A 20,718-nucleotide genomic window follows, 5' to 3' on the forward strand; every position below is an offset into this window, starting at 1 on the left:
AAAGCTGCTAGCGACGTCGTTTTACAACATTTTAATAGTTCAACACTTATTCAATATTCAATCTAACTATTCTTTATAGAGTATTGTACAAATTTATGATAATTGATTTTACTCTTAAAACAGCATTTTATGGGAGTTTGAAGTATTTGTAAATAAATCGAACAGCCGTATAAATAAAAAAATCTAAATTGTACTGGCTTTCTAGACGATCGTTCTAATAGTCGAAAATGACATATATATCTATGGTAAATACATTTTAGCATCCAACACCCTGCCAACGATGTTAATACGTCAAAACACTGAGGTAGTATAGAGACCTCATCATGGGCAGATATAAAAGTCGCGACATGACACACAATAGGTGAAGGGAGAAGAAACTGACTAGTTGGTTCTTTACCCCTAGTATGTATGTATCTACATGTCTGAATTATACACAGCGAAGGGGGAAGAAACCGACTAGTTGGTTCTTTACCCCTAGTATGTATGTATCTACATGTCTGAATTATACACAGCGAAGGGGGAAGAAACCGACTAGTTGGTTCTTTACCCCTAGTATGTATGTATCTACATGTCTGAATTATACACAGTGAAGGGGGAAGAAACTGACTACTTGGTTCTTTACCCATAGTATGTATGTATCTACATGTCTGAATGATACACAGTGAATGGGGAAGAAACCGACAAGTTGGTTCTTTACCCCTAGTATGTATAACCTACATACCTGAATGATAATAGACGATGAGACTGGTTGGTGCTCCTGGACGACAGACGGCATATCAACCCGGACGGATTTAAAAGTCGCAGTACATTAAGGCGGGCGCAGTTGTTCAATAGTAAGTCTGACGACGAAACCAGGGTTCGTTAGTTTGAGCCCCCACTCCAACTCAAATTACTAACATTGGGATAACAGTCCCGCGTAATGGGTGCTTTACACCTGGCCATGCAAAAGAACCAGGGACATTCTTTTTGGAATTGGAGCAACTTCTGTATCTTGCACTATCCAACTAAAATTACTAACAGCGTTTTTGAGGACTCGCTCATGCGGATTTCCGGTGGCAACTGTAAACAGGCTTACAACCAAACAAAAACAGAATTTATGAATGAATGCTAGAAATGCATCTAAGGTATGTCAAATAATTACTAAATACATACAATACCACTGTCGCTTTAATAGAACAGCGGTCTAGAGAACGGGTACTGGCTCTTTAGAGCCGATACTTGTTCTCTGGCTATTGAAATAATGGCCATATATTCATAATATTGCGGACCGGACATTATCTTATCAATCACATTAAACTGATCCATTTGAACAAGATATTCTGCTCTCGTTCGAATTTAGTGTAATAAACATGAAACAAGAAAAGGTGTAACTGCAGTTTGTGTACTCATTTCATTTAAACGTACAAAGCGAAATTCTTTTACACTTCCCAACCCCGCCCCAACAAAAAAGTAAATAAACAAAAATTTCTATAACTCTAATCAATACACAGAAAAGCCGAGACTTTCATGCACTATATACATTCAATGTACAGCTGGGTGGATATTCATACAGGAGCAGTTAATATACAAAATCGCTCGGTTGTTTCGTCTCGTTGTGCGCGATATTATAAACTGTTTGTTAACGACGGACAAATACAGCCGTTAAAATATTTTATCTTCATACGATAGGAAATACTGTGTTTGTCGTTTGGAAGTTGGAATTTGACACTATGGTATTATTGTCATATTTCTATTGTTTTTCATGTCTTATAACAGTGCGTTGCAATTTTGCACAACGGTGTGATAGCGAGAATATGGATTTGTAAGAAAATATTTCAAATACGAATAATTTAGTTGGTATTAATCTTACGAATTTTTAAGCCAAAATTTTAAAATTATGACTACTGTTAAATCTTCACAAAATTTAGAAATCCAGAAATCCTAGATCTTGTTCAAATTAACAAGTATCATACTAGTCTCATACTGGTGGATTACAATATGAAAATAGACGCTGCCTGTTCGAATCCTGTTTGGTCATTATGGTCCTTTCCTCGGAAATGGTCCTTTTAGATTTTTTTCGCGGAAACGGATAATTCGATAATTTTCTGAAAGAACAGTTAACAGTTTATAAGCTACTGTATTACATCACTCCTATATTATCGCCGGTCCATATTTTGTGCTATAAAACCGGTGTATAATTCAACACTAAATTATACTGGGCTAAGTTTTATGTTAAAACTTCCGAAGATAAAATTATTTCTACTGCCATGAAATAAAACGGTATTGAATGTCTTTCCAGTCAGTAGTAAAAACTATTGCCCGAGGTCCGAAGGCAATTCATTATACGCATGAACGAAGTTAAAATGTTCATGGAAATCCTACGGGCCGTTCTTCTATAATTATATATAAGTCCTTGTTTGCTACTTATTTATTATTCGATGTATTGATTACGATATTATATAATTATAATCTTTATTTCCACTTTTCAGTGATTATAACATATATGACAACTATATAATAATACTGAGTACATCTAGAAACGCAACACTTGGGTCTACAGTCAATATTTTTTAAACCGACGATGCCGTGCATTGGTAAATGCAAATGGTGGTTTTACACCTTATTAACTGTGCTTGTTCAAACCTGAATTTGGACACTTGATATAATTCAGATATACATGTACAAGGAAATTATAAAGGAAAGTATGAAAAGATCGAGGGTAAAAACGTTGCGTTTCAAGATGTACTGAGCATACATGTACATGGGAAAACAAGAAACAACATTGGAATACATAATTATAAAACATGTGGTGACATGTTACATTGAATAAAGTTCATTGTTATAGTATTCTTCAGATATTTGTATGCTCTCTGTAAAGTGCAAATGAAGTTATACGTCAAGTTTAAATAGTACCGGGACCTGCTAGCATCAGAACCTAGAAAATTCAGAATTTCGGGATCTGTTAGATATCGGAAAAATGCTCTGAGCTTCCAGAGCAAATGTGCTGATAGACTAACGGTCCAAAGTTTTGGAGAACTGTTAGCAGAAATGATGTTCTAATTTCGGCGAAAACAGGGCATTCCGAAATAATGTGCCTATTTATATCGCACTCTTGACGTTGACAAACTAGACAGCTTACCACGTTGCGCATATAAATAGAGAATACTAGTTTAGTGCCGTAGATGAGAAAGTTTATCTGGCGAGGTGGAGGAGGTTATCGGGTGAGCCGAAGGCGAACCTGATAACGCCCGGAGCCGAGCCAGATAAACTTTTTTCCATCTTAGGCACTAACCTATTATTCTATTTATCTTGTCATTACTTCATTTTCCGATATTTGGCAATTTATTTTACAAAAATAAGTGTGCGACAACCGCTTTAATGACGTCATATTCGTAATCACGTCACTTATATAATGACGTGATTACCGGCAAAATCGCAATAACTTCTTCGTTTTTGAATAAAAACTCATTATTTGACCACTCATTTTCTTAGTTCGGATATTTCCAACACAATGATGATGGTTTCGTTGCAAAATTTCTTATGACAACAATATCGATCATAAGGTCACATGATCAACTGACCGTATAGAATGTTTCTCATTGCAGAGTTGGTGCAGCCGTTCTGCGCATGCGCGGAATTATTATCAAATGGGACGCACATGTCCGCACGCATTTAGTGTATAATGTGCATAATATACTGACTAAAGGTTAGGGTTAGAATCACCATGGTTACAAAATATATACATTTAAGGTGTTCGTTTTGAGGAGGCTGCGCTTTTGGTGCGTGGCACTCCCTGTTTGATATTTTTCTTTGTTTTTTTTTGGTTAAAATTTAGTTAATCCTGTATATACCGGAGTCTGTAATATATCATGGGCGCACCAACTCTGTTTTAGTCACAGCCGACCGTATATCACAGGTCACATGATCAACTAACGGTATATCAAGAAAGATATACGGCACCCTGATATCGGGTCGAAAATACTGCAAGTGACAGGATAAATTACAAACGTTAGTATCCTTATTACGTTTAGAACGTAACATATCAGTTGTTTCATATCTGCTAATAGGTATAATCTGGAGGGGGAGCATGATGTATGAATGGATCTTAATCTACAGAACTCGGGGTCTGATTCCACTCTCTCTTCCCAGTTAATGTCCTGGTATGAATTAATGCTGTTTGTGACCATGGATTTCCAAGTCCGTTTGCCCGAGAAAATTGAAAATTGGATATAGTCATTTAAATATTTGAATAAACCATATTTGACCAAGATTCGGCATATGTCTGGGATAAATCCTAACTGATTTTTAGCTCCTTTCAGCTTCTTTGTCTAACCGGCAATCAAATGAGCCAAGTTACAATCATTCATATGACAGTTAGAAGATTTGTAAACACTTGTATTGATTGGATGTTGTCTTTGGAACACATCTGAAAATGTCTGTACATCCATGCATATAAAAAATGATACATAAAATTGTAGTATAGTAATAATAATAATAATAATAGTAATAACTATAATAATGACAAAGATAATACATGTAATAACAACCAAAAAAATATATAATTTATATTCTTCCTAATGAGAAAACATTAGATCTTATAGCGAAAAATGGTTTGTTTAAACAATATTTATTGACATAATTTCAATTATTACACCATTAAAACTATCAACAAAGAGGATTGAGTAGGAAGATAAAAGCTTTTTTAGAAACCCTCTCCTTTATGAATAATGGTTGCACTATAAGTACTAAGACAAGAGGCCATAACACATCAAAACTTTTCAGATAGAACACATACTTTCTCATTTCCATTTCCTTTCCTTCTTGCTCAGAATTCAGAGGACCTTCATGCAGAATGTACTAATCACAGTGGTGACGGTGAGACCCTGACGAGGAAACAGACGTACAGTGCTCTTTGCATGTGTGGGAAAAACCCTATGGCCGTGCAAATCGCCGCTTTCTTCCAAGGCGAAGGAATTGAAGGTACTGTATCACCTCATACTGTAATAATGCGGTATATGTGTTGAGTGGAGACATTTTAGGACCATTTTCAGCGGTCATGTCCAATGTGAAGAAATTACGTTTTTTTTCCATTTTATTCGAAGATAATAGTATATAATAAAAAAACACTAGAGATATCTTCAAAAGCTATGATAGTAAAAAGTGAAGAAAGCCACAGGCTTTGAGTTCCACAGAGTCAACATAATTATCTAATAGGTAGCAACACTATGAACATCGCTGTGTAAAACAAAAAACGTAATCAGAAAATGTCTAACTTTTATAGATGAGGATGGAACCATAACGTTCGAACAGTTTGAAACGCTCTACAACAGTATTGAGGAACCAACTGTAGCAGCGTTAGAAGAAGCGTTCAAAACGTTTGACAAAGATGACAGTGGTAAATATCATTTTCTATGTTGTTCATTTTGTTATACATCTACTGGTACATAATTTCATTCGCACCTAACCTTGTAATTTAATGTGGTAAGATAAAGAAATGAAAAAAAGTTATTCATTTCAGTTTAGTGTTATATAACACGATATATGCGTAAATATCATTGTTGAAGGAACACTTATGGTTGACATTTCACACTTGACTGAGCAGATAATGGATACAAGGGTATTGTCAAAGGCATCCAATTACCAGTAGGGCGCCGCCATCTTGGACTCATGCATATTCATTAAAATTACGAATAACCTATGTGCCAATGTGTGTTCATGCGTCTTAAGTCAAATTATTGTGAAATGCAACGCCGACAAGGAACAATAATAATTCATGAAGAGTAATATGAATTAAGGCACCGCCTAGCATGGGGATTTATCTTTTATATATCCACTTACAAAGAAATACTCAACACTCAAAAGAAAGTGAAACTTCGCTCTAACAGTTTACATTTAGTGTCATCAAACCTCTTATGTACAGCGAATATCATACTTTGCCAAATTTACGGGAAGCCGTGACGATGACGTCATTCACCGCGTTCTCGCACTGGCTTTAGGATTTTTTTTGTTTGTTTGCACTCCACGCTGAAACTTGACGGCCTTTACACTTTCTAACTGTTTTAAAAGTGTTTTTTTTTTCAGTTGCATTTACAGTTTTCATTACGAAAAAAGAAGTAAAAGAATCATGTTGGCGCGGTTTACGAATTTCTGTGACTGATTCGGGGTGCTCGGATGTTCATGCAGACAACCAGTCTGCGACGTGTACATAAACCGGAACCGAAAAACATCGAAAATATTGCCTCAGTATATGCAAACAACAAAGACGAATAACTATATACAGACGTTACCGTCTCGGGGATTTTCATCCCCGGCGCTTCCCCTATAAAACCCGTCCATTGAATATTTAATAATGTAGAATAGAGATTAATATAATTAATACGTATTGATGCAATATTCTACTCGCGATAGATTGGTCCTTTGCGTGTATTTGATCTCTTTTTGTTCATTAAAGATGGTCGCGGCCTCATGGGGCAATATGGCTTTGTAAGCCAGCTTTCGATTGGTCACTTTTCATAAGCGAACCGCCATTTTGTTTTAGGTTGCTGGCTTGCTCTTTGTAATTGAAGGACAAAGCTGCAAGCCAGGAATTGGAGATGTTTGGCGTTTTAGGCAGTTTTCATAGTAAAATCCTATCATAATACTAGCTCATCACCGAGGTGAGCCAGCAAGGCGAGCCAGCATAAAAATGTTTGTGTCTATATATGCAGATGCTTCATTTTCTTCTTCCATTGACGATGCATCGCTTCTTGCGCAACTTACTCGATTCCTTAATACCTAACTATTTACAATGTGGGGAGGGTACCCAAGGTTAAAAACAGGATAAAACTATTTTCAGTCTGCTTAGAGTGTTGTCTTGGAAATCCCGGCCTTGAATGCTTCCAAGGTGGGTGACCAGGCTGTCGGGGAGTCTGTTCCACAGTACAGTGGCTGACTGGAAGAAGGACCCTTTCATAGCGTTGATGCGGCAGAAAGGAACAACAAAGCGCATCGAGTGGCCCCTCGTGGAAGATCCCTGAGGCTTCAGATGAGGGTCTCTTGTAATAGCTACTAGGTTGTTAACAATTCTGCACAACATGACAGCCTTGGCCCGCTTTCTCCTGACCTGCAGTGGCCCCAAGCCGAGTGTGTCAAGCATGGCAGTAACGCTGCTCTTTTGATTATAATCTCCAGATATTTATTTGGCAACTCGTCGTTGAACTGCTTCAACTTTGGTCACATTGGCTTGGGTTTAGGGGTCCCAGATGGTGAGTGCGTGTTCCACTTGTGGTCTTACGTATGTTTTGTAGCTGGCCTCCTAAATGGTCTTGGGGCAGGAAGACAGGTTTTGGCAGAGGAAGGCGATGGTGTTAATATGGTGATTCCATGATAGGTTATCGGAAAGTGTTGCGCCTATGTACCTTGCCTTCTTGGTGGTTTGTAGTTCTTTACCATGGATGAAGTATGATGCTTATATTGGTAAATCGCACCACCTCGCATTTGTCTGGGTTGAACTCCATCAGCCAGGTTTTCTCCCATTCCTGCAGGCGGTCAAGGTCATCCTGGAGGGCTGCAGAGTCTGTTTCTTACTTTGTCACTCGATGGAGTAGGGAGTCGTCGGCAAACAGTCTGCACCGTGAGTTGACCTTGCCGGGCATGTCATTGATGTAGACGAGAAACAGCAAGGGGCCGAGAACTGTGCGGGGGACGCCTGAGGTCACGGGGGCAGGCTTGGAGGATTTCCCGTCTACCAGCACTTGCTGTGTTCTGTTGCTGATGAAGTTTGAGATCAAGTTCAGCGTCCGTCCGCGGACCCCATAGTGGCCAAGCTTGAGGGTAAGTCATCTTTGAGGTACCTTGTTGAACGCCTTGGAAAAGTCTAGGAGTACTGCGTCGACTTGGTTGCCACTGTCCAGACTGGAGGCTATGTCGTTCACAGTCTGGATGAGCTGGGTCTCACAGGATTGCATCCTCCTAAAGCCGTGCTGGCTGGTACTCAAGATGTCTTGGTCGTCGAAGAAATGCATTAGTTGGCTGAAAACTATATGTTCGAGAAGCTTGCAAGTCACCGATGTTGAGACTGGCCGATAGTTGGACGGCTTACCCTTGTCCGCCTTTTTTTAAAGATGGGCGTGTCATTTGCTGCTCTCCAGTCATCTGGTACACTTTCCTGGTCCAATGAGGCCAGGAAGATAAGCGTGAGGGCCGAGGCCAGTGGGTGGGCCGTCTCCTTCAGGAACCGGCTAGAGATGTTGTCCGGACCAGTTGCCTTATGCGGTTTCAGTCCCTGCAACAGCTTCAGGACCCCGTCCGTGTTCAACTGTGTGGGAGGGGCATCTTGGTAAGGCGACTCTCCAAGGTCTGGAAGGGTGGAGTTGTCTTTCGAAGTGAATACGGAGGAGAACTGTTCATTCAGTAGTTCCGCCTTGGTTGCTGCATCCACGTGGCTGATCTTGTCAATCACATGACGAAAACATTCGGAGAGGGCTACTTCTGCACAGAATTCAGAACGATTTTAATATTGCGGTCTATATTAAAAGTCTAGTTTGTTAGAAATCACACTCTCTGCAACGGACGTTATTCTGCATTAATTTGTAACCCTATGCTAAATGCACGTGTAAAACATCTGTCAACATATTTTTCAAATTAATTAAGAAAGCATATAAAGTAATGAAACAGACTTCCATCACTCATATTAAACATCTGTTTATATGATGCTAAAAAAAGATTTTCGTAAAAGACAGAATATTGTATATGCGCTAAAAGGAACATTTTGATAGGTTAAATCTTGTAATTTTAATACACGATCAATACATATAATTGATAGCACAACAAATACTTAAGGAACAACGTTTCATTGTATTCACCCGATTTATCATTTTGTCATTACATTGTCAATTACAGCATTATATTGAGGTAACAGTCACAGGTCCGGTAATAATCCAGCTTCCGCTTCATTTTTCCTTGCAGAAATTTATTTTAAAATGAGGCGCAATATGCAGACTGAAGCATTCAACTAGATCAATTTAATTTGTAATGGTTTCTTAAATGTTAGATAGAATTTGAAATTATACTTAAATGATATTCATAATGAAGTGTGCTTGCTGAATATATAGAAGTGTTTTGATGAAAAAACAATATGTGTTTGCTTTGATGAAACGAAATAAACGGATTATGGCGAGTTACTAAATCTGCTCGTTTAGTGTTCCATTTTGTTCGCACATAGTTTTTAAATTTGATTCGTTGGTAGATTTATAAAAACAAAACTCATTCTAACCAGTTTCGGCTGTTTTCCAAGTTAACAGTTTTGTGTTGTTTGGTATTAAGTCATACAGTTCAATTCATTTAACGATTTTCCAGCTTCAGTGGGGAAGAAGGACACAAGTGTATCTCCGAGCATTGTTGCAGGCCCGAGCGGGCACCTAGGTAAAACCATCAATCGAGTCAATTGGATGTCTTCCTCACATAACTTAACGAGAAGAGCTCGAAAGCTCTGAGGCAAATGACTCGAAACTGAACCACTCAGCCACGGTACAATAGCCAGCTAAATAAGTTATTCTGTTACAGGAACGATAGACAAAGAAGAACTAAAAGAAATATTGCAGCGTAGACTTGACACGACTGGTATAGAAACGGATCTAGATGATGAATCAGTGGATGCAATATTAAATGCTATAGATACCAATGAAGACGGGACTTTAAGTTACAATGGTAAGTTTCCTTTTGTTGGCCAGTGTTACTGGATTATAATGACCTAGGGGGTAAAAGATATTCAATTATCAACAGGTTGACAGCCATAGGTAAGTATTCTTTTACAGTTGTTCTTAAAACTGAATGTTCTGCCGCTTGCTTTGCAGAATTCTCGTATATTATTATCAACAGTGAAAATTCCAGCAGATTAAACTAAACCGTCTTTGATGGCATTGTATCGTAAAATAATCACTGTATACCAGACGTTATGCTCAGTATTAATGTTTAAATAGAATTGCAGATGTATATTTAAAAATGAGTTGAAGTTTGCTGTCTCGACAAACTGTTTTCGCACTGGTTGTTTTTAATATTTTGCCTCAGACAGTATAGTTTATAATTAGCCTTTTGTGTGCAGATAAACATTTATAGGGAAAAAAAACACCAAATACTATAATTTGAAATTGTATTTTTATTGCAGAACTTGCGACATATCTAAATACGCATGGACATTTGCAAGCACAGGATCAAGAATAAGAAAAGGATTAACACTGTGGTTCAATATAGACAGTTCGAGGACATTCTTTTAACATGGACATGAATGATAGAGACAGCAGATTACAATTTGCATGCGTTAATATTCTTACTGTTTTTATCAAAAGTATATATTGTATTTATTTCTGTTGGTCCGTTTTAGAAACAACTATTGCCAGAGAAACGAGGAGCTTTTAGCGGGTTGTCTTCTTCATTATAATAAAACTTATGTCACGTCGCCATTCTTGGGACAGAAAAATACTGAACGCATTTGTTATCAATTTTCCATTTACGTAGACATTATTTATTATTTGACTCAAAACAATGCGATATTTATATAATTTTAATCTTTAAAAATGATTTTCAAACACATGTCAACAAAGTTTCATTTTTTGTCTCTTATGTGATATTTGTAACGAGGTTTTCTACCGGTGATTCTTTTATAATTTTCTCTGCGGACTTATAGGTTGAATTCTGTAGATGTTTTGTGCCGATTATGAGTCGTGTCAGTCTTTTGTCGGTTCGACGGTCTGTCTGTCAATGTGATTGTAGTACTAGTATATGTTTGTCCAATTCTTAGCGTGCTTCCTACAATAAAACTCGTACATGTCAGTCGATGATTTGTCATTCTCCCTACTATAGTACTCGTATATGTCTATCGATGTTTTATCGTGCTTCCACTGTAATACTTGCGTATATGTCTGTCGATGGATTGTCGTGCTTCTAACTGTAATACTTGCGTATATGTCTGTCGATGTTTTGTCGTGCTTCCAACTGTAAATAAAATCTGGAAAGTAGATCCCTCGGAAGCATCGAGAACAAGGCAAATACTGAAAATTGCAGACTCGGTTTATACTTGCATATATGTCTGTCGATATTTTGTCGTGCTTCCAACTGTAATACTTGCGTATATGTATATCGATGGATTGTAATGCTTCCGAGTATAATACTTGCGTATATGTCTGTCGATGTTTTGTCGTGCTTCCAACTGTAATACTTGCGTATATGTCTTTCGATGTTTTGTCGTGCTTTCAACTGTAATACTTGCGTATCTGCCTTTTAAGACCAAAAACATTCTAGCAATGACTGCTGCAGCCTGGGTGCGGCTAATCCAGTCCCTCGTCCATTGAACCTGCCTTTGCAGTCATCTGTATTCAGCAACCTGTAAACCTAAAAAACCGTAAACAAAATACAACGAACCGGTGAAATAGAGCTTTCAAAATTTTAACCAGGATGGAATGTACATGTAAACAAAAAATGAAAGGTTTTATCAATATTAATTAATCCGCTTGAATTCCATGAATAATAGCCGAAACAACACTTTTTTAATAAACAAGTTTCAATGCTGATTCTATTGCAAGCGTACTGATACATGACACAGTGACTTTTACTGGTCTGTAATGCAGTCACCATTATAGCAAATGTATGTTGTAAAAATGCAACTTATATTTTATTAGCACACTGAACATTAATGCTCGGGGTAGGTTATTGTGATTCGGACATTTCCTCAAACGGTATGTCCTCATATACCACTTCTTAGTATCAACTAAACTTCGCTGTGGTCCTTTATCAAAGTTGTTCCATTGAGAACTCTTGTTGCCGTGACATCGGAAGAAATGTTTTAAAATCTTCTTGTAAATAGTTGCAAGTCTGACTTCGAAATAATTCCACACAATTGTTCGTTAGAAGAAGATGTCGATAAGTATTCTAATACTTTGGCCAATATCCTATTGCTTGTGTTGTTATGTCTTGTGTGTATGTGTATGATTGTATCTTGTGTAACATTTGCAATAAAATAGTCTTAAACTAAGAGGATGTGGTCACTTTTCCCTATATGTATATCATAGAAATAATTCCACACAAATGATCCTTAGGTGACGCTCGAACAAGATTGTTCAGATTAATCTGATTAGTAAAAGCATGGCCGTCAGAGGGGTTTGGCACTTTCCCCAATTCCCCAATATCTTATTGTCAGGAGTTAAAAATAAAAATAATTTCACACAAATGTTTTGTAGGAGAACCCTCTCTAAAGATTATTTCGTCAAAAATACATTACAGGCAGGGGCGTGGTAAATTATCCATATATGTATATAGTGGAAACTTTTAAAAAGTCTTTTCGTCAGAAACTGCTGACCAGATTTAGAAATACAGTTGTAACCGGGTATCTCGAATTGGAAGGGACCGAGCTAACCAGATTCGTAGTCTCATATGCATGCACATGTGAGCACAACATTTAAGTCGTATTCGACATACTGCGAAATCGGTTATCTCAAAGTGAATTTGAAGTCCCTTCACTAAAATTCGTATGTATTTACGTCTACAATATTGTCTACATAAAGGCATGGCCACGCCTTGTGAACATAATGCACATCAAACTGTAATTATAAAACTAGACGAGTGTCTATAGGACACGGTTACGCCACTTCCTGTCACTGTACATGGTTTCGTGATTCTAGGTAAAATATTTTGAAGATAGATGCAACAAAAACTTTTAAGCACTTCATGTGTATTTTTAACTACAATGTAAGTCAAGGACCATAACTCTGGTCTGGCTGAGTGAAATCCCAAAACAGACCACTAGGCACACATCTCACATGCTATATCATATAACCCTCTAATGTTTTACTACTCTAAGTCAAGTACATGTTGAGGTGCATGCAACACAATCTTTTATGTCCTTTTACGCATATTTTTGACTTAGGTCTGGCTGACTGAAATTTCAAACAAAATACCAGGTGTACAACTCCACATGCTGAGTAATACAATTCCCCGTATTGCTATGCTGTTTAATAATCCTAGGTCAAATATTTTTAAGGTACATGCGACATAAAGTTTTAGGCATTTTTATGCATATTTTTACTGACAATGGTCATAACTCTGGTATAGCTGAGTGAAATTCCAATAAAAACACAAGGTGGACAACTTTACCTGCTGTATGACAATCTTGTGTAGTTTGATGACTCTGAGTCAAATACTTTTTGAGATATGCACGAAACAAATTCTGACGGAAGGACGCACGGACGGACAAGGACAACTCTAAATGCCCCTCTCCCTCCGTCCCTTAAAACTTGTAATGGTAGCATATAGTGGAGACTTTAAAAATCTTGTTTGCTTGCCTAATTTTGAAATGATTGCACCTAAATAGAACGCTCTCCAAATATGGTTCAAGTTATTTGGGTTCGTCAAAAACATGGCAATTAGGGGCGTGGTAAATCCCTCGATATGTATTTGGGGAACTGATCCTTTGCCAAGGATGTTCAAATCATTCTAATTCATCAAAAGAAATGGTCTGCAGAGCTGAAGAAAAAGAAAAACTAAACACCATCTTTTTCTTAACCGTTGGTTTCATTTTGGAATAATTTCACAGACATTTTCTTTCGGTGATCTTCTCTATTCACCTTATTCCAATTTTCAAAAACATGGCCGTCACAGCTTAAGATAGAAACATGTCTTCAAATGCCATCTTCTCCCAAACCACTTGTCCGATTTCAAATAATTTCACAGAAATCCTCTTTGGGTGAAAGTGTTTAAGCCATTGCGATATGTCAAGACATGGCTGCAAGTCGCGTGTCTAGTTTTCCCTATATGGCTGTTAAGAAAAAATTGAAAACCTTCTCTGAATCTGCAAGCCAGTTTCCAAAATAATTTAGCAGGTACAAATGTATGTGTATTGGAAGGTTCTTTGCAGAAACTGTTACCTGTTTGAGTTGTGAAACTAAGGTGAGCAATCTAGTGATTGTTTAAGGAAACAGAATAATTAGAATATAAGATTATTGTTTCTTGGTATTGGAACAGAAAGAAGAAACTATAAATTTCTACCGGAGCTTCGCCTCCCTTATCTTCTAATACCTGCCTATAATAGATTTTAGGGTATAAAATTGTTTATTTATTCCAACTTATAACGGATTTGATGGCAAATCTGTTCTAGATATATAAATATTTTTGATTAAACAAACTTAAATTCATTTGGTCAAACAGACTCTTAATATAAAAAATATTCACCTAACTTACTTTACTTAGGTTACGAAGTTAACACTTATATTGTAGTTTGCGGGGAGCAATCAAACGTACACAAATAGCCAGTGATATACTAGTATACGAGAATGAAAAAATAGGTAATTTAATAAATGACTATGGTTAACTAATTTATCGACCGCCCATTTCATAAAAACGCGTCTACCATATCTCTAATTAAACAATAGACACTATTTCAGTGTAATTCTATACTTGTTTCTCTTATTGGAAGGTAAACATTCAATGTACATAATAACAGTAAATACATGCTATGCTCAAGATAGTGTTATCAAATATTTCTATTTTTACGAAGTTTTATGGAAATGGAGCAAAAAGTAAAAAGAATATCAGCGCCGGTAAGTTATCACTTATAATTTATTTTCCATATTTTGCCATGTAGGCATGACTTTTCTTGTTATAACATCCGAGAATCCCGAGGTATTCTACAGTCTAATGTCAGGGACAAATGTTATAACACGAAACAAACGTTCAATTCTAGAATAAAAATGTTAATAACAAAAAAGCTTCATTTTAAGGGGTCACCTGCCTGTTATCTGCAGTACTAGCTACTTTTTGTTTTTGTTGGGTTTAACGTCGCACCGACACAATTATTGGTCATATGGCGACGTCCCAGCTTTTATCGTGGAGGAAGACCCCAGGTGTCCCTCCGTGCATTATTTGATCATGAGCGAGCACCTGGATAGAACCACCGACCTTCCGTAAGCCAGCTGGATGGCTTCCTCACATGAAGAATTCAACGTCCCGAGTGAGGCTCGAACCCACATCGGTGAGGGGCAAGTGATTCGAAGTCAGAGACCTTAACCACTCGGCAATGAAGGCCCCTCAATACTAGCTACTGTACCGACAACAAATAACCATATAAGTCATACTTATATGTAATAGCGACAAAATACAGTTTATTTTAGATATTTTCTCACAGAATTGATCGTAAACTTGTGTGATATTAGACGCAAAATATAGGCGGCTACATTCACTAACTCTAAAATGAAAATTTGATATGCATTTAGCGTAAACGGTGGACCGTAGTAAGAAATACTATTCATCCTTTGAAATTTCACTAACAAACAAGTTGTTTTTAAGAGTACAAAAAGAGAAGCATTTGACGAGTGGAAGAGTAAAGGATCTCTCGGCTTGACCAAGAGCCAGACTTCAATGGCTTTATTTGAAGCTGGTCAGAATCCTATAGATCACGACATACACTCTTTCTGGAAGGCTAAAGGCAAGTCAGGTAAAACATTTAATGGATTAACCTGAACATAAAAGCAAAATAACTGGAACCGTTCGAAATAAGATATAAGTAAGTCTTGAGGCAGCATTAAACAAAGGTATTGCAGTTAATAAAAATCTATAAAAGAACCTCTGAAGCATGTAACACAGCCAGGCAAAGCAATATTAGCACACTCGGTTTGACTGAGTCTGGTGTAATGAAATGTGCAACACCCTTCATGGGCCCCTGGCACCGTCCTAGCAGATACATTGAATAAATTCTATGATCCAAAAGGCCTATATCATCAACCAAATGGCATCAGTTATATAAATTCAAATTTTACGGAAATGTTTATTAGACAGAGTACCACAAAGAACATAGTAAAATAACATAATTTATAACTAAAAATCTAGAGGGGGCAGCTCAAGCATACAATACGAAAAATATCAAAGTGTAGTATCAACTTGAAAATGGGGTCGTTAGAATGGTCAGTCATTGATGTTTACCTTAAAGGAATAACTAGACTCTTTAGCTTCTGACATAGGTCCCTTAAAATACATATGTATATCGATAAACAGTAACAGTTGTTTAACTGAATTCATACTCTTAAAGGAATTTGTCTTTTTTCAAGATACTGACATCATAACTTTCGAGGAGTTTAAAGAATTGTATAAACAGCTCGGAGATCCTAGGGAAGTAATCAAGAATGCATTGAAGTGTTTTGACAAAAATGAAAATGGTAAGTTCATACATATTTCATTGAAATATGTTGTCTATAGTTTCTTAATTTGCATAGGCATTAAGAATGCATGATGCTTCGTTAAGAAAATCTTATTTCACAATAAATGTGCGCATTTGTAAACACCCTGCAGGGAGATCACAATTCAATTTCCTTACAACATAAAAACTTTTATTTTAGGTAAAATAGACCAAGAAGAATTACGAGAAATTCTTAAAGCAGCCGGTGAGTTAGAAAACGCCAGAGAAGAAACAGAAGATAGTTATGTTGAAATGATCCTAAGTCTTGGAGATAGGAATAAATACCATGAACTAGACATAGATGGTAAATTTCTTTTTACTCTTTCACGTTCATGTAGGAAACAAAAAGACTGCAAAACATCTATCAAAGACCCGTTATAGTTTTGAGCGGCTGTCGTAAATCATAATATACCGGCAAATATTTGGTCACAAACAGAAAATGAAAATCATGATTATTTCTTTGTTTTCAATGAAAATGATTTTTGAGGCATTATGCATTATTTTAATTATTTTATATTCTTCTGTATTATTCAGCGATATATTTGGACTAGTACCCATCCGAAAAAGAAATATATTGGACGAGCCGATATATTTTCCAGATGAATACAGGTCCAAATATATCCCGTATTATAGAGGACAATTTTAAATAGCCTGCCAATTCTATGCTTTCTTTTCTCAGTAAAAAGGAAAACAACAAGATGGACAAAATTCCATCTTTGATGGACAATATTCCATATTTTAAACGTGTACAGAAACATTGCTAATATTTATCAGTCAAATGCTTTATCGCTGTGTAGCATTATTCAATGCAAAATATGTACTGTATGCAGTACGGAAGCATATTGGACAGTCACGTGGTATAAAAAGATAATAGCTGATTGGATGAGAAGAATAGGTATAGAATAATATATTGTATATAACGATCTTACTTGATCAAGCCGATTATAATGAGTACAACTACTAGAAAGAAAAACTAACACAACGAATGAATTTATAAAAGTCAACCGTTTGGTGTGCTGAAAAGATGTGACCGTAAGACCTCATTTCTAGGTACATTATTTTGTATTTTACAGAGCTTGTGACAATGATCCAGGATGGGCTGATAAAAGGATGACGAAGCACAACATACACTGTTTCTCAAAAGATACAAAAACATTTGCTTGTTCTGTTATGAATAAAATTTTGTCATATGCTTTGTTGATATCTAACATGGAAACGGAACTCAGTAGTTTGAAACAATCATAGAAAAGTAACTGTTGCTACGTCCGATGTTACGAATCGTTTTCTATTTACTAGGTTAAAGCAGCCTTAATTTAACAACATTTTACGCTACCGGACAGGGATTTAAATTCAATCTGAGTTGTTAGAAGCAAGTAAATTCTCGAGCCAGACAAAGTATTTTCCCATTTTCAGGTTAAATGTAAAAGTAAATGCTATTCAATTAAGCATCACTAATTTTCTGTGGTTAGATTCTGCATATTTCCTGCCAGATTTTTGCAAGTACTTCAGAGCCTGTTTCTTAAACAGCCCCTACTTTTGCCTCTGCACTATATACAGCTTTATCCCTGTTTAAGCCCCTGTTGAATATTCATTCTTGCTTTTTTACACTTCCCCTTTATCTCACATTTTTGCATATAATTAAAATGTACTTGTATTTTTTCAAGCAACTCGTCAGCTTTATCTTTCCACTATAATTAATAGTTTCTTTTGGTTGCGGGCCTACTTCGCGATGCATAGCTCTCTGGCTGTGTCTTGGTGCTCTGTGCTTCCGGGAAATCTTCCCTAATCTTTTATATTTTCGTGTACCGAAATTAATCTCGCTTAGATGCTACGACATTATGTACAAAACCTTTGAGTATTAACTAGGGTTGTATAAAATTACATCACAAACAAGCACAAAATACCAATACAAAAAGCACGTTCTCATAATCCATCCCCTACAGCAATGTGGATTGAAAGATTAAAGAGTAAATCGTTCACCAAAGTTTCATCTGTTTAAACATTCACATTTTATACAAGTATGGGATATGTACGTTATCGAAATTAACCCGTGACAAATCTTCCAACGCAACACTTGATAAATTGAGAATATGTTTACGAGTAATGATATAATTCTGAAATCTGACGTTAAGAAAATTATTTTGTTACTGATATGTCAATATTTAAAAAAAAGTCAAACCTACAAATAATTTTATGAGATCCACCCATATTTGCACAAAGGTTGGAATTCATTTAAGAAATATACATCGAATTCTTATTTGTATTGTTTATTTAATTCACATTGCACAATTATGCTGCATATACACATTTTAGCGTACACGTGTAGTTAAACAACGACTGACATACATTTTCACATCAACCAATCAGAATAGTTTTGTAATCTAGACCGGAACTTCAATAGGGAAGTTCATCCAAGTTGATGAAACTACAAACTATGCGTTGTTTCTCTAAGATAAGAAATATTGAAGAAAAGTGACCGATACACGATGGAAGATAAATTACCAGTGTTCAACATCCATAGTACACATTTATCGAACTGCGCGTTTTGTGTGAGAAATGCGCGATTGAAATGGGTTGGAATATTTTCCCGTTCATGACCATGGTTCTTATACCTAGGGGTAGGGTATAACATATACAGAGGCATTTTCTTTCTGGTCTGGTGTCAGTGTTTCGCCATCATGGTCTCGTGCTTTGTCACTGTAGTCTCATGTTTCATGCACAGCGATTTGTAATTTCGCGCAACGCTTGCTCTTGCAATATGCGAGGTCATGATGGCGAAACGCAAAATCACGAAATTTTCGTTAATTCGCGCTTCGCCATCGTGATCTGGTCATTTGTATATCAACTTTGCATAATAGCGGAGCGCAACACCACGTTAGCGATGCATAACCACAAAGTGTCAGACCACAATGGAAAAACGCCAAATTACAAATATTTCAGGATTTCCCTATCGCAATCTCGCGTTTCGCCATCGTGATTTTAAGTTTCGGTATCGTGTTCTCGCACTTTCATACAATGGCTATACGAGAAGCACGAGCTGACGATAGCGAAAAGGCAAAATTACGAACATTTTGAGATTTGCAACCGTTATCTCTCGATTAGCCTTATCTCTCTAAGCCTATCGCCGTGAAGGCGAAGTGCGAAGCGAGAAATCACGATGATGAAACGTTAACTTTCGAAAATTTCACGATATCGCCATAATGATCTCATGCTTTGGATGCCGCTAAAGTAAGCGATGAACCAAGCGCTACATGACAATGGCAAAGCATGAGACCACGACGGTAAAGCGCTATGTCTCGATGGCGAAACTGCGATTGGTCATCGTCATCTTATGCTACACCGCTCTGATTTAGTGCTTCCCGAACGGCCATTTTCTGAGAGGAAGCGATGACACTAACAGAACATCGGCAAAATAAAATAAAAGACCCATACAGAAATGCTGTTAGCGGTTTCTTAGCCAAACATCCCTCACCTATGGCCATAAAATCCTATAAATGTTTATCAGATGAGAGAGCCAGTCTAAATGTGCATTTTAAAAATATAGATAAATAACAATCCTATACATTAGAAACAAAGTATGATTAAACTAAAGTAAAAACATCAAGTACTGTGCAGACTGTTACATTTATTCAGTAAGATGTTAAGACATTATAAACGTTGTCTTGCCCTAATACATGTCACTACCAATTTGTATCTAGATATTTGTATTTCTCATTTCTTTTATGAAATCATGGATAATTATCATCATGGAATCCCAGATGAGTACAGTTATTCTGTGGTGTGTCTTTAAATTACAGAAATTAAACACGCACGAATTGCTCGTGCACAATACACGTTCTTCGTATGTTGCACGATACACGTTCTTCGTACATGTACTCGTATATGCTCAAGCCGACGTGGAGATCAATGATTTATTTTTTGCGTGAATCATGTGTAAAATAATGAAAACAGTTACGGCAAATACGGCTGAATTCAGTAAGGAAAAAATAAATATCTTATTCAAAAATGAATATTTTTGCGATAGATTTGTTAAGTGTGAACAAAAATTCATGGACAAATTTAAAATAAAAAGAGAGAGTGAAAGAAACTGTTGGGATCGCCATTTGTTCTTGTTAAGTAAACTGAAATGTTAAGTGACAAAATACCATCCTGCACATACATATATATATATATATATATATATATATATATATATATATATATATATATATATATATATATATATATATCCGATGCACAACAGAAAGTCAGCATAGTTGTAACTTCTAACCGAAATCTATCATAATTACAACATAAACAAGAGCATCGCCTACGGGTGCCATCGCTCATCTGCAAGTGCCGGTTAGTATGTAAGAAAAGAGTTATAGTTCATATTTTCTAAGTAGAAAAGGGCCATAATTCTGACAAAATGCAGGTTAGAGTTATGGTTCTTGGTTTACATAGTCACCTTATGATGATAAACAAGTGTGCAAAGTTTCAAAGCTGTAGCTCTTATAGTTTTTAAGAAAAGGTGGACCTAAACAAAAATTTTAACCAAGAAA

The 20,718-nt window shown here is 36.6% G+C and overlaps 2 protein-coding genes across 2 annotated transcripts; both read left to right on the forward strand.

The window, feature by feature from the left end:
- The first annotated feature begins 1,553 nt into the window (after positions 1–1,553).
- Positions 1,554–10,788, forward strand: LOC123545058 (neo-calmodulin-like). The gene is made up of 5 exons (XM_045331319.2): positions 1,554–1,712; positions 4,809–4,959; positions 5,261–5,374; positions 9,523–9,666; positions 10,124–10,788. The coding sequence occupies exons 1-5, from the start codon at positions 1,710–1,712 to the stop codon at positions 10,177–10,179; spliced, it is 468 nt and encodes a 155-aa protein (XP_045187254.1). The 5' UTR covers positions 1,554–1,709; the 3' UTR covers positions 10,180–10,788.
- Positions 10,789–14,381: 3,593 nt separating this feature from the next.
- On the forward strand, positions 14,382–18,092 carry LOC123545802 (troponin C, skeletal muscle-like). Its single transcript, XM_045332110.2, has 5 exons — positions 14,382–14,546; positions 15,292–15,439; positions 16,050–16,157; positions 16,338–16,481; positions 17,251–18,092. Exons 1-5 carry the CDS (start codon positions 14,508–14,510, stop codon positions 17,289–17,291), a joined length of 480 nt encoding a protein of 159 aa, XP_045188045.1. The 5' UTR covers positions 14,382–14,507; the 3' UTR covers positions 17,292–18,092.
- Positions 18,093–20,718: the final 2,626 nt, after the last annotated feature.

This window comes from Mercenaria mercenaria, chromosome 1 (genome assembly GCF_021730395.1).
Source record: "Mercenaria mercenaria strain notata chromosome 1, MADL_Memer_1, whole genome shotgun sequence".
In the NCBI taxonomy this organism is placed as follows: Eukaryota; Metazoa; Mollusca; class Bivalvia; order Venerida; family Veneridae; genus Mercenaria; species Mercenaria mercenaria.